The 13,753-nt window shown below is 34.0% G+C and overlaps 1 protein-coding gene across 1 annotated transcript; it reads right to left on the minus strand.

Annotated features, from left to right (window-relative positions):
* Positions 1-4,925: 4,925 nt before the first annotated feature.
* Positions 4,926-9,292, minus strand: LOC147381274 (uncharacterized). The gene is made up of 2 exons (XM_086430663.1): positions 6,932-9,292; positions 4,926-5,261 (listed from the first exon to the last, which is right to left on the minus strand). The coding sequence occupies exon 1, from the start codon at positions 9,167-9,169 to the stop codon at positions 6,944-6,946; it is 2,226 nt and encodes a 741-aa protein (XP_086286789.1). The 5' UTR covers positions 9,170-9,292; the 3' UTR covers positions 4,926-5,261; positions 6,932-6,943.
* Between the last annotated feature and the right edge of the window lie 4,461 nt (positions 9,293-13,753).

Here is a 13,753-nt window from a genome sequence, read left to right on the forward strand (position 1 = left end):
GGTGAGGTCCTTGAGCTTGAACCAGGCTTAGTTTGATCCATCAAATTATGATACATTATCAATGTATCTCATCTCAAAGAAAAGGTAGTGTTGGAGAATAATATATGCAATAATATCAATTAGGATATTTTACGTTACGAAATTCAAATAAATTAGAATATATATGAGAAAATAAAAAGAGAAAAATTAAATAAATATGGACTGTCCATGACCTCCAATTTTTTTAAGGACGAAGATATTTGTGGATTGATGACTTGGCTCTCCCTTAACCGTAAAATATCACTACAAAGTACAAACAACTATAGAGGATCCAATCTCACTTGGACAAGGGCATTGGAATTGCAAATCACTATGTAAATTACATGCCACTGTTTGGGTGTCTAATTCCAAGGAATCGTGTCGATATCAATGGAGTTGAAACTCCTACCATATTGGTCGAGAATCGCAACAACACCCTCTATCTAATGTTAGAAAAACAATTTAATTTCCTCTTTGGAGTTGATAAAACTCTACCAAACTCTCCAAGTCTAGGATTTGCAATGCATAATGGTTGTCCTTCTAGCAAGTTTTCGATTGTTCAAAAGTTGATCGTCATTCGAAAGATTTTGGAGGTTCATCTGTTGATTTAGCAATCCATTTTTTTCTCGAACTTTCCCTGCATAGAAATCAATCTGGGCATGTCTTCAATTCCATCATCTTTGATCATTTTTTAACTTTTTCTCTCATCTTTGATAAATTTTTCTTTGATTTGTGATGCTTTTCTTGTTCAAGATTCTTCTTTTATGGGTAATCTAATAGTTTTAGGTGATTTACGATATAGGTTCGTTTATCGTTGCTCCCATCTAAACATAATCATCAAAATCGACTCCCCCCAGTGTGTAGCAAGTTTTAATGTTTGTTTCAAAAACTACTTGCAGATTCTCGTAGAGGCTTTTTTCATTTATAATATCAAAGCTGAAAAGGTTTTTATTTTGAAAATCAGGAAGTCCTGCTAGAACTTTTTATATGATTAATAGAATCTCTGCTGTTTGGGTTTCCATGGGGGGGATGGGTATCTTCAGTCACAAAATTTTCCAAATATTTTCGAAACTTGTAAAAATTCTCTCAACATTGATTAATCGTCAAATGTGATAATATGTTTGTCCTTAACTCTTAAATTTTTTGAATATTCAAATGTCAAGAACATGACACAGTTTTAGGGAGGTTGGAGATTATGGGTTTTGGTAAGAAATCTAAAAACGTCAATTGAATGTTCCTTGAATTTTTTTACGAATCTTTCTTAAACTTATTTGACTGACCCCTGCTGAATATTTACCGAATCTGAACTTCGGGACTATGGGTATCCACGATCTTGAAGGAATGTGATAGTATAGTGAGAAAATTATATACAGAAAAACAAGTTGATTGGTGATTGCAAGAGGCAGTTAGTGATAAATTTGGGTGTCCAACTCAAAACTAATTGGCTATGAGTGGAGAGGCCCAGGAGCTTATAAGGAGAGAGACAATGCAATTTGTGTCCGATGTGAAACTAAACTCAACACACACCTGACTGGGTGACGTGGAGGAGAAAAAGACCGTCTCTGATACCATAAAAAACTTGGGGGTTCAACTCAAAATCAATTGGCAATGAGTGGACAGCCCAGGAACTTATAAGGAGAGAGACAAGCCAATGAGTGTTCAATGTTGGACTAAATTCAACAATTAACTTAATTACAAAGCACATGGGTGATTATATCATTGGAATGGGTTGAAGGCTAAGGTTGCCTTTGTAGTCTATCAACTATGCCTATCACATTTTCTTGGACATGAGTGAAGAATGGTGAATGTAGAAGTTGATCTTTTGGGTTTGCTGTGATCATCTTCTTTTGTGAGTTTGAAGTAGTGGGTACTATTTTCATGTGGCCATCGATCTAATTGTGTTTAAATTTTCATTGGTGTTAAGGAATTTAGGGATTTCTCTTCTAAGCATTTTCTTGTTATGTGCGATCTTATTCGTGAGGAGAAGTTAGTTTTTGCTGTATATTTTTGAGACCACCCTTGTCCTCCATTAATGGCAACCTTTTCATGTTTTTGGTTAGTTAATCTATCTATCTTCACTATCATAACTTTTTAGATAAAACCATGACAATTACCAAAAATTGTTGTTAATTAATACTTATGCAATAAATTTTATAAACACTTTGGCAAAAATGAAAAATGTTTTTTTTCATTTTCAATAAAAACAAATATTTAATGTCCAAAAGATTGGATGACATTATCCTTTTACTAAGACAAAACAAGTAGAGGGTATCATTCAAAATACAAAATATTTAAGATGAGAAAATTATAATTATTAATTATTTATGGGTGTTGTTCACTTGTTCCCTATGGGCACACAATTAGATGTATCAAATACATCTCCAAAATTTGTGGAGTTATTACTTGCAAATCACATAGAATCGGTTGCAGCCCTTCTCTTGAAAAATAGCCCTTGGACCCTATTAGGATGATTGCACTTCAACAACAAAAAAAAATTAACATTTCTATGTTTTTTTATAAAACAGAGTTCTTCATCCTCTAAAAAGAACAAAAACAGACTGAGGACTGAGATGGGGGAGAGATACGTGAGTGGATGTAAGAGAAAAAGGGAGAGAGAGAGAGAGGTTAGAGACATGGTTTTTAAACTCGTCCGAGACCGAAACGTATCGCCAGAGTTAACTTGGTATCACAGTTGAACGAGACCAATTCACAAAGTCATTTTTTGACCGAGTTTTACGGCTCACGTTCAATTTTTTGAGTTATCTCACGAGATGTCTCAAACGTATCGGAAAACTCATCCGAGACGACTCAGTATCGGAGCTGAACGAGACGAAATGCGATACCAAGTTTAAAAACCATGGTTAGAGATGAGAGTGACAGTGACAAAGGCCGACAGAGATGAGAGAGAAAGAGAAACATTGGAGAGGAGAGAGATTTGAGTGGTCTGCAATTTGTATGGACCTCTAAGGGTCATCTATTTCCATGGAACATAAATTATGAAATCTCAAAAAATAAAAAATAAAAATTGAAAAAAGAGATTTTTTCACCGTCTAATTTAAATTTTAAATTTAAGAGTTCAATTACTATCAATTTTTAAACCCAAGATTTGATGTCAAAAAAATGCTTTGTTAGGGGAGGGATTATTTTTTCAAGCCCAATCTAGACCACAGACAAGAGGTTGAATTGTCATTTGGACCATTGGGGCAATCAATGTGGCTCAAATGTAGACCTCGGTCCATCTTCTATATGGTCCCTTGGTCCGTGCATCATTTTCCCCACATATATTTATGGGAAGCATTTGGAGGTTCTAAAGAAAGTCAAACATTAACTAAACATTATTTCAAAATAGGGGTTAGAAATTTTGAAATGGACTGATTTTTTGTAAGAATGATTAAGAGATCATCGTCACCAAGAATCGTGGACTGTCCGATTTTTGTAAACCCCTTTTGATGGAGTTAGAAATTTCAGAATGAGCTGATTTTTGGTGCCGATGATCTCTCCATCATAAACATCATCCTCGCAAAAAATCATCCCATTTCTCTTAAACCATCATCTCCATTGCTGAAATCCAAAATTATTTTTTTCAAAAAATGACCGCATGAAAATCACAGGAGAGATGAAAGGTCTTAAGCTTAAGACTCTCTTATTACCTACCTGAAAACATATGTAAAAACAAAAGACATAGGCTATTAGATCTTAACAGGGTGGACGGTTCGGATCTATTTTTATATGTGTAAATTGCTTTTCAAGATTGATACATAAACTCTTGGTCAATTGCAATGCCCTCCCTCTACAAAGCTCTTTTTTAAAAAAAATATATACTATGTATCAAAAAGAAAAAACAAATTGGACAGGTGAAAGTAGTTAATGAACTACCACCAACGATTTCTTATTTTTCAACTCCTTTTCTAATGTGTCACCTGATATGACAATTTGGCTTTGAAGCAATTTCTTATCATTGTTTTGATGTTAAATGGTGTAGGTGCTGCAATGTGTTTCTAAGATACGTAGTTATTTTTTCTGTCATGCATGTTGGGCACCTTTGGTCTCCATGGTTTCAAAGCTCATCTGACACCAAGACATATCGTCCAAGTTAAGTTAACTTGGTATCAAGGCTGAACGATACAAACGCACAAGTCAATTTCATTTTTGAAATTTTTGGACAAGATGTCTCAAACGTATTGGAAAACTGGTCCGGGACGCGGAACCAAGTTATAAAACCATGTTGGTCTTTGATTGAATAATATCCAACTGTAATTAATTTGTTTCACCCAAGCCAAATGATATGAAGGAGCATGTATTCTAATTTACATTCTTGGTGATCTTTGGAATAATAATAACTAAATAGGAATGTTTGATGATGGGGCATTTGATAAGTGTCGGGTCGACCATTAACAAAATAAGTTGAAGTTTTAATGTTATTTGTTCTCATTCATTATCGGCATCATACACTACGAACAACGAGAGTGAAAATGGATCTTTAGTTAGATTTCAAAATGTGCAAATAATTGGCCTTTAAGAACATTGGGGTTTTCTAACCACAAGCAGAAAGGCAATTGATCTCATTGAAGAGCCTGTACATAGTTTTGGGGGAAGTAGATATCCAGAGATGTTTTGTTTTTTTTGGGGCTGAAGTAAAAGATGAGTCCATTAAAGGTTATTTACTGATTATTGGGTAGAGGGGAGCTAAACCTCATGGCGGTAATAATTAAAAAAAAAAAAAAAAAAAATTATTATTTAATGATTTTAAAGCCACTTCCATCATGTTCTCCCTTGTTGATAAAGAAACCAATTATTTGCTAGCAAATCACACCAAGAGTTGATAGAAATAAAATTTAAATAGAAATACAGTCAAAATAAGTAAACTCAAGAATGTAATAAAATTGATTAGTATATCAAACTTCTTTACAAATTGTTTTGAAAACCCTGAATTTCTGTTTTTTTCTTACCACAAGGTGATTCTTCTGAATATGTTAACCTTCAATGCATACATATCTATCAATCCCCAACCTCTCATTGTAAATGGGCTCTTGTATTGGCACAACTCCATAACTTGGTTTCACTACAACAGAACCGATACACTCACAAAACTCAGAACCACCAATATAAAAATGGCAAACATTCCACACAATATACAAAATACATAATCCCAAGCGCAACTGCGTACATTAAGCCCCTTCCAAGTATGACAATAATGCCTTTCCAAGCATGGTATAAATATTCACCAAACATAAAACTACAGTCTGCACACACCAACACCAACAACACAATATGAGAAGCAATATTATATTATATTAGAAACATGAAAATATCAATAGAGGAATAAAAGGAAGCAACAATTCAATAAAAATGTGGTCCAAATACTTTTTGGGTTCAAATAAACAAAAACCCCAAGAGTCATATACTATAATCGACAATAATAGAAAGAGGCTAAATCCTCTGCCATTACTTAAGACCTAAGTTGATAACTAAAACACTATGATGGTATGTATAACTATATTTGTTTGTGAGTAATGGGAGATCATGTGGCAATATGCTCAAGTAATGCATAACTGATCTCAAGCAAATACAACTACAAGCCTAACATTAAAACTTTATAGAACAAAATTGATTCACATTTCACCTTTTTATCAAATACATTTGAGTATCACTTGGACACCAAAAAAATACAAAAATATGTAGAAATATACGAAAAAGGTTCTATAATCATAGGTGAATCATTAATAAACCCAATTGCCAAATAATGTGTTTAAAATTTGATAAATCACACTTTGTGCTGTAAGAAAATATTAGATTTTCCTAGTTTTTACAGGGTGGGTAAATCAGAGGTCTGTCAAGAACTTCCCTTTATTATTTTCATGATAACTTGAGGGCAAGGGACATGAGACAGAGAGCCTTATCCAGATCATGGATCTAAAATAACTAATTATCTTTTCAATATTATTATTGGATGGATTACCAATTTTACTAAAAGGACCCATCCTTTGTTTTTTTTTTTTTTTTTTTTTAATCTAAGAAAATCTACAAAGTTACTAATCAAGGAGAAGAAGCACTGGAATTAGATGAACTAAACAATCTATCCATTAGAAATCAAACCCAAGAACCAAAGAAGAAGATTGAGAATTTCAATACAAACAATCAATTAAAAAAATAGAAATGCTTTATTTTATGAAAAACTACAATAACCCAAACACGTACTCTTTAACGGCAAACCTTGAAAAGGCTTATGTACAGAGTGTTTCCCCCGAAGAGAGTATAGATCGAAACTTCTAACCCATACATTGAAAAAATGTTTGGCTCTCTTTAGGGCCTTTGAACACCACCCTATATATATGGGTAGTGTTCGGAAAACAGTCTTAGGGGAACAACGTTGGGAGACAAAAAATTTCCTATATGACTTAAAAGTTTCGGATATGTAAATTTAATTATACAAATAATGACATTCACCAAACATTAATTAGATGAGGTATTTCTTAGTAATGCTTAAAAAATTGGAAAACTTATTTCTTGAAGGTTTATTGGGGATTGGTTATATCTGCGACTTGTTGGGTGCCTTGGTGAGTCATAATATAATTACAATTTATATTTTGATAAACAAACAAAAATTATATAAAATAATGAAAAGTAAATTCTATGTTTTAGCCATAGTTGGAAATTTTTAAATTTTAAATTATTACAGCTTGATTGGATCAAGTTTGAAATTGATTTTGTTGACTTCTGAAATCATGGTTTGATATTGGTTGAGTGAGCATCTTATGCCTAGTAGATCCAACTAAACCAGGTTGACTTAGTGGAATTTTGAGTTAATTCTCCTAATCAGAAATGGAATTGTTTAAAACAATGGTCCAAAGTACAAATTAAAGAAGAAATTTCTCTAACTATAGTACTATTAAAATAAATAAAATGTACTTACAATCCATGCTGTTCAAACAAGCTCTTGGATTTCAATAACTCGATGAGCAACGTCTGCATCAACATTGCCTTCCACTGGTTCAATACGTTGAGTGTGTATGACTGGAACTTGAGTGATAACAGTTCCATCAGTTAATGAAGGATGACCTTGTGGGGTTATCAAGCTAGTGATACCAGTTCCTTCAGGAAATGCCCAATGAACTTTATCCTCCAATGGTTCAAGTTTGCAAAGGAATTTAAGGGCAAGTCTTGATCTTTCTTCACATTGCATAATCGGACTCTTGACAAGATGCTTGAATAAGGCAAGTGGAAGTTGAGAGAGAAAAAAATGCAACATGTCCACAAAGAGTTGCTCTATCTGCCCATATAGCTCGTTCATTGATGCATACGTCCGCCCATGTGATCGTTGTCCCAAGAAACCTTGTCCCATGATAAGTCCATAGATGATATTTATTTCTCTAACTGTATAAATACCTTCATCAAACGAAAGAAAGGAAGTTCTCTTGCATATTTCTTTTAATTCTTCGATAATCCCAAGTGCACAACTTAAGTCCGATTGAGATTGAAACCCTGCATCCATAGATTTCTTTACCCATGGTTTAATGAATTTCGTATTGAACCAATGACAATTGTTGTCCCTGAAAATCCATAATTCTTTTGCGAGTGCTAGTCTCTTTCTATCAAAGTCATCAGTGAAATTTCTTTTCTTTTCAATGAAATAAATGATTTCAAAAACTTCGTCTAAGGTACGAATTAAAGAAGCACTAAGGATATCTGGAAGTGCAATGGTGATTACTCTTATAAAGAGTACCACTAAAAGAAAAGATACACTCTTATCATCATTTGATGATGTAGAAATTTTATGGGTAATTGACTCTTGAGATGGAGCAGTTTTGAAAAGAAGTTGGATGAGATGAGTTGGCCGAGAATCTCTTTCATATTTCTCCATCCATCTATTTACTTCTTTCTCATAGTTTCTCTGTATCCATTGGTTCATATTCATACGATTTCTATCTTCATTGTTTCTTCCTCTTCCATAACAGAATTTAGTGGTTTTCATCAAGCACATCGAGGGGATCTTGAACATAAAAGTAAAGATTGTGGCAAACACCGTCAATATCATGATTAATATACGCAATGCTATACCCGCGTACCTTGTAAGAGTTTGAAAGATAAACATGAATCCCCCTCCCCCCATTACAGAGATATTGAAGAATGACGTAATGTGGAGGTTTGAAAAGGTTGATAAAACCCAAGAATACAAAATGTGGAACTTGTGCAAAGTTGATAAAACCCAAGAAGGAGGAACAAAATAATCATCATAAAAATTTTCTTTTCCAAATAAGAAACTGTCAAACCCTTTGAATGATAGCAACCATCTCAATACATTGGCTATACTCCCTACCAAGACAATGAGAAACTGAGACACAATAATCATCCACATTGACCATTTATAATCAGAAACTTCACATCGAAACTCCACTTTCTTAAGAGCAAGGGACCGTAATGCAGCTTCTGATAGAACAAGTGCACAAATTGTAGAAAGCATGCACATAATAAAGCAAACTGGGGAAGAAAGGAGTTTCAATTCAGGGTCGTGTCGATAGCTAGATGGATAAAATGACTTCATTCTATGCATCATACTTTCACTCTCAGAATTTTGTGGATCAAAGATTTTAAGTTCATCAGCAATGCTGGAAGAGGAAGAAATATACAAAGGGATATGAAAATTGAAAGCGAACCACAACACAACAAGCGATAGTAGCATGCAAGACATGGTTATGATATGTTCTAAAATGAATGAGAAGATCACACCAGTGACAAGCTGTATGCAGATATTGACAACAACAGTTATTACAAAGATGCTCAAGGCGATCAAGTTTGAAAGGCGTTCAGAGTCACTCTGAGTTCCAAGCGAAAGGGTGAAAAAACTCATAGAAATGCATATTAAGACAGTACCACTCAACTTGGATAATTGGTCTTGGGCAGAAGGCATTGAAGTAGTAAGATCAACCGGGAGTTTTGAAGCAATTGCAAGAAGGGTAAGTGTAACAGAGTTGAGTGAGAAAAATCGACATGGTATCCATGGCTTCCTATGACGCAATCCATGCAATATATCACAAATCATAAATATAACACACACCAAAGTACCTGCCGCTATGTATAAGCCAATTATTGGTATCGGGGAGGAATACTTGCTATCGTCCAATGTTACATTCAAACAAAATGGTTTTCCCATTTCTCCTTCTTTAGGTTCAGCTAACAAGTAATTTTGTTGTTCATCTTCTCCTCCCTTATAATCTGAATCCGGGTAAAGTATTTTGCTTTCCTTCTTTCTTCTATGTCTTTTCCAGACCAAGAACCAAAGTGGATCCCATCAAACTCGTCCTTGTGTTATACACCTCTTAAAGGGGATTTCTTTCGATAGGTGTACATATTACTGTCAATCGATTGGATTAGACACCAAAATCAATCTAATCTCATTAGATAACTTAGTTACTTTTTACCATTCAAATTTGATTTTAAATTTTAAGTTTGGTGGTAGTCCATTTTAGTAGTCTTATATCAAGTCTAAAAACATTTATTTTTCGATTTTTTATTATAAATCTAATCTACGTTATGAATTCTAGAGTGCTGATGTGTTATTTGACAGACATAACATTCCAGGTGAGTATCATGACCCTCAGTAAGATATAAAATCTTACTAAGATAGTCACTCTAGTCGTTATATCCTTTAGCTGTCTTGATTTTTAATTGGCCAATGAACCTTGTTTTCAAAGCAAAGAACCCTACACTAGGTTTCTCCTGCACATCAATAGAAAAAGATACTTGCACTCTTGGATAAGGAAAGTATTTTGTTTTCTTAGAATCTCTTCTTCTTCTTTTTTTCCTGTTTCTTTTGAATTATAATTCATGTTGAAGGAATGATACCTATACTATTCAGAAAGAAAGAAAAAAATTGTACCTTGTTTACATGTTTCTAACCTTTTTTTCTTCTCTTTATATAGAATATTAATTTTCTTTGGATGACTTCAAGATACATGAGATGTAATCTCAAGAAGGAAAATGCTGGAATGACACAAACGAAGACACAGCGCTAACACAAATGACATGGTTGCACGCACATAACTGTCACTATGTCAAAAATGGCAAAAAATGACTGCTCAAGAGAGTCGTTTTTAAAAAAACGACTGCTGAAAATGTCGCAGCAACAATCGTTTTAAACAGAGACGTCTTTAATAAACGACTGTCTTGAGCAGTCGGGAAAAACAACTGTAGTTAACAAAAACGATTGTTGCTAACAGTCGTTAAAAATTGACTTAGTTCCAAAATACAACTGTTTATAGCTGTCGTTTTTTCTGGATTTTATAATATAAAAAAATTGTTATTCTGGATTTATAATAAAAATGTAGGCTGGTCCTTGCGTTTAAGCCTCACACATGGTCATGTATTCCTCTGAAATCCCTTTAGGACCCTGATTTTAATTGCAAACCAACATCAAACAGTTGTTACTTGATTCAAACAGTTTTCGTTGTCAATGAAGAATTGCCAGATGAGAAATTCTTCTAAATATAATCCATAAATTCCAAAAAAGTACCAAATAAAAAAATGGTAAAAGATTATTACATGATCTATCGGACCCTACAATTGATAGAAAAACACAAAATTAGCATACATCATGTGTACATAACCATTGATGAAAATTTAACCATGAAAAGGGGCTGCCTCCCAACAAGAAAATCTTAACCCATTGACACACTTGCTTGCTTTTTTTTATCTCCAAAGCCTACAAATTCCATTTTCAACCAAAATTAGAAGGAGAGACGACTGCATCTGGTAAAGAAAATAAAATAATGGATTGTTCTAATACTTTCTTGAAGCTTTCAACCAGAGCATCTATATCATTAAGCGCCATGTGTTCCTGATAGATAAACAATAGCACTAGTATTAGGAAGCATTAAAGCTGAAGATTTTTATAATGTTAAATGAGTTTGTGTGATCACAAACTCCCCAGGCTTTTGGACAGCCTTAAATGAGTTTGTGTCATCTCAATATTGGAATAGAAATCCACACAAGACGCAATACAGACTTGGGCAGCCGAGAAAAACCTTGCAATTATACCAGCAAGCACTTAAAATAATGATAACCTTATCTTTGTTCCTATAAATTGGAAAACCAATATTAAAAGGGAATGGTTCAAAAGATGATCAATGAGAAATTCTTTGTAAGAAATGAATTGTAATCAAAACTTAAAATAATGCAGCCTGCATAGTCAGAAATTCGGGAAAAAAATGCAGAGGAAGAGGAAGAAAAAACACATGGGAGGGTGTATGGCACCCTATGCAATGAGCCATGCCTTACATTCCTTTAACTATGACTTTTTCTTGGAATGAGATCTGTAAGTCTTTGGATCATTTACCCACACATGGGCAGAGCCAGGATTTTCTTGTAGTGGGAGCAAACTATGGTTAGTTGTATAGTTGAAGAACTTGAAGATGAATGATTTTAGGGAGAAATTCAGAGGTTTTTAGTTAGAAATTGAAGAACATGATATTTAGGTCATTTCCAATTAGTATATGAAAAGACCCGGTCAAGAGACAATGTCATCAACAAAAAATTGAAGGGGGGAGGGGAAAAAATGCATAGGAAGAGGAATAAAAAAAACATGGGAGGGTGTGTGACAATCCTCGAGCCTTATCACTATTTTGAGGCCTTAATATCCATGAAAATCTCCTCATCGAACCTCCTTTCCAACCACACAATCTTACCCAACTTCAATGAAGAAAAATCAATACTATTGATCAAATGTCTAAAGAATATCTCTGAACAACTCTACTTTTCCTCGTCAATTAAATTTATTCCCAAATTTATCCACCTTATTTAATTCACTCTGCTCCTAGAATTTTCTATTGGTGAAAAAATTTAACTAGGACATTACATACAAGAATGATTGATTGTCTACAAATACAAGATGACAATGTGAGATGCACATGAAAATGTTGGACGCATCAATTAGCGAGCTTCTTTTTTTTTTTAACCATCCAATGAAATGCAACATAACTAATAGGTTCAATACTCTGATCCTAATCCCCAGCATTTGTGCCACTTATGCTGATATCATGTTTAAAAATAGTCATGACACATCCATAATCTTGATCAATGTTCTAATACAGAGGCCCAAACATGCTATCATGCTCCAGTTAATCATTCAACAATACATCAAATGTCAAATTCTACAGAGTACCTCTTTCTGCATTTGAATCATCTATTGTTTGACGATTTAAGATCTTAATAGCAACCTTGTGTCCAGTCAACAAATGTTAAGCACCATATATCCCAAGTTCTGATATAGCTTGGTCTTGATGACAAATTCCATCTCGGACCAAAAATGCAGGAGAAGCATTAGGAAAAATCCTTTGCATGAGGATATAAGCAGCAAGTTCCTCACTCCCCTCCTTTTACCATTTCAGTATGGTTTCCCTCACATTGTCACCATAGATATTGTTCCCTAAAGTTAGATGATGACCAATCATTATCAACTTTAGTAAAGGAAGAATGAGTTTAGAGAACTAAATGATGACCAATCATAGGTATCGTAACAATAAAGACACAATAAATTTTGAGAGAATTAGACCTTCTCCTTCTCATTGGGATTTTAGAACAATGGCCTTTTTCATGACATATGAATAGTCCAAACTCCACAGCTCTGCAAAGCACTCACATAGCTTCGTAACATCATCCTCATTCTCGATGAATCTGCTCAAATGACAAACAAAAACTCAATGAAAATTGTGAAAAACCATTAATTAAATGACGGAGTTATTGCTTCTTTAGATTTCATTTATTTTTTTTTCTATAGGTCAGATTCCACCTAGTTGAAAAAGTTCAACGCTAGGAATTCAACTTGGATGAGAGAGTTCTAGATAAAGAAAAGTTTTCATCAAGTCAAAATGGAACCCACTTGACTATTAAGGTTTTGTATTTATAGTGGAACGTTCAATTGGGTTGTTATTTCGTTTTGAGTTGGCTACCCTCCCACTCACTAGGGTGCCATCTTATAGAGTTGCATGTTCTGGTTGTTTTCTCTCAGCAAACTTGTTCACAAAAACAAAGAAAGAAAGCAGAACTTATTTGTTTATTAAAAACTAGATGTGGTTTTGATGGTTGATTATACAACTAGATTTGGCTGAATTTTAATGTACAAATATTTGTGACCAAAAATAGTTATAGTTTCTTTAAGTTCTTTTACATTCAAGGGACTTAATTGGTAGGACTATAAGCCAAATACACCACTCATATTAAAAGATTCACAAATGATTTTAAAAACCATAAGGACTGGAAAAGCTGACCTATTACAAAAGGTGAATGTGTTACCTTTCAAGAACATTTGGCTTAGTCAGATCTTGTTGAATCTTCTTGGTTCCTACCAAATGATAGGAAATAGATGGGCACTTGATAGCTGAGGATTGCTCCATTAGTAACCTTACACTCCATTCTTACTTGATAAATTTCACTGGACAATGGACGACCAATGAGTAAACTCCACGGTGGGCAAGTGGGGGCGATTTTCAACTTAGGATTTTTTTTTTTTCTCCTTCTCTTGAGTTTTAAAGAGAGACAAAGAGACGTTAAGAACTGAGAACAGGAAAATGCGAAGTGTTTTATTAAAACATTTACGAAATATACGTACAAATTGTGATCTAGTCGTTGAGATTCAAAGATACGCGAATTAATCTGAATCTTTGAAACCAACGGCAGTTTTGATCTGAAAAAATATTATACATCTAATTCGCGAATTAATCATGAATTTATTAACTATGGT

This window comes from Akebia trifoliata, unplaced genomic scaffold (assembly GCF_017979445.1).
Source record: "Akebia trifoliata isolate Shusen 1 unplaced genomic scaffold, ASM1797944v1 Contig00608_ERROPOS3031104, whole genome shotgun sequence".
Taxonomy (NCBI): domain Eukaryota; kingdom Viridiplantae; phylum Streptophyta; class Magnoliopsida; order Ranunculales; family Lardizabalaceae; genus Akebia; species Akebia trifoliata.

Coding starts and splice junctions, on each gene's coding strand:
- LOC147381274 (XM_086430663.1), bottom strand. CDS start 9,169: ATGGGAAAACCATTTTGTTTGAATGTAACATTGGACGATAGCAAGTAT.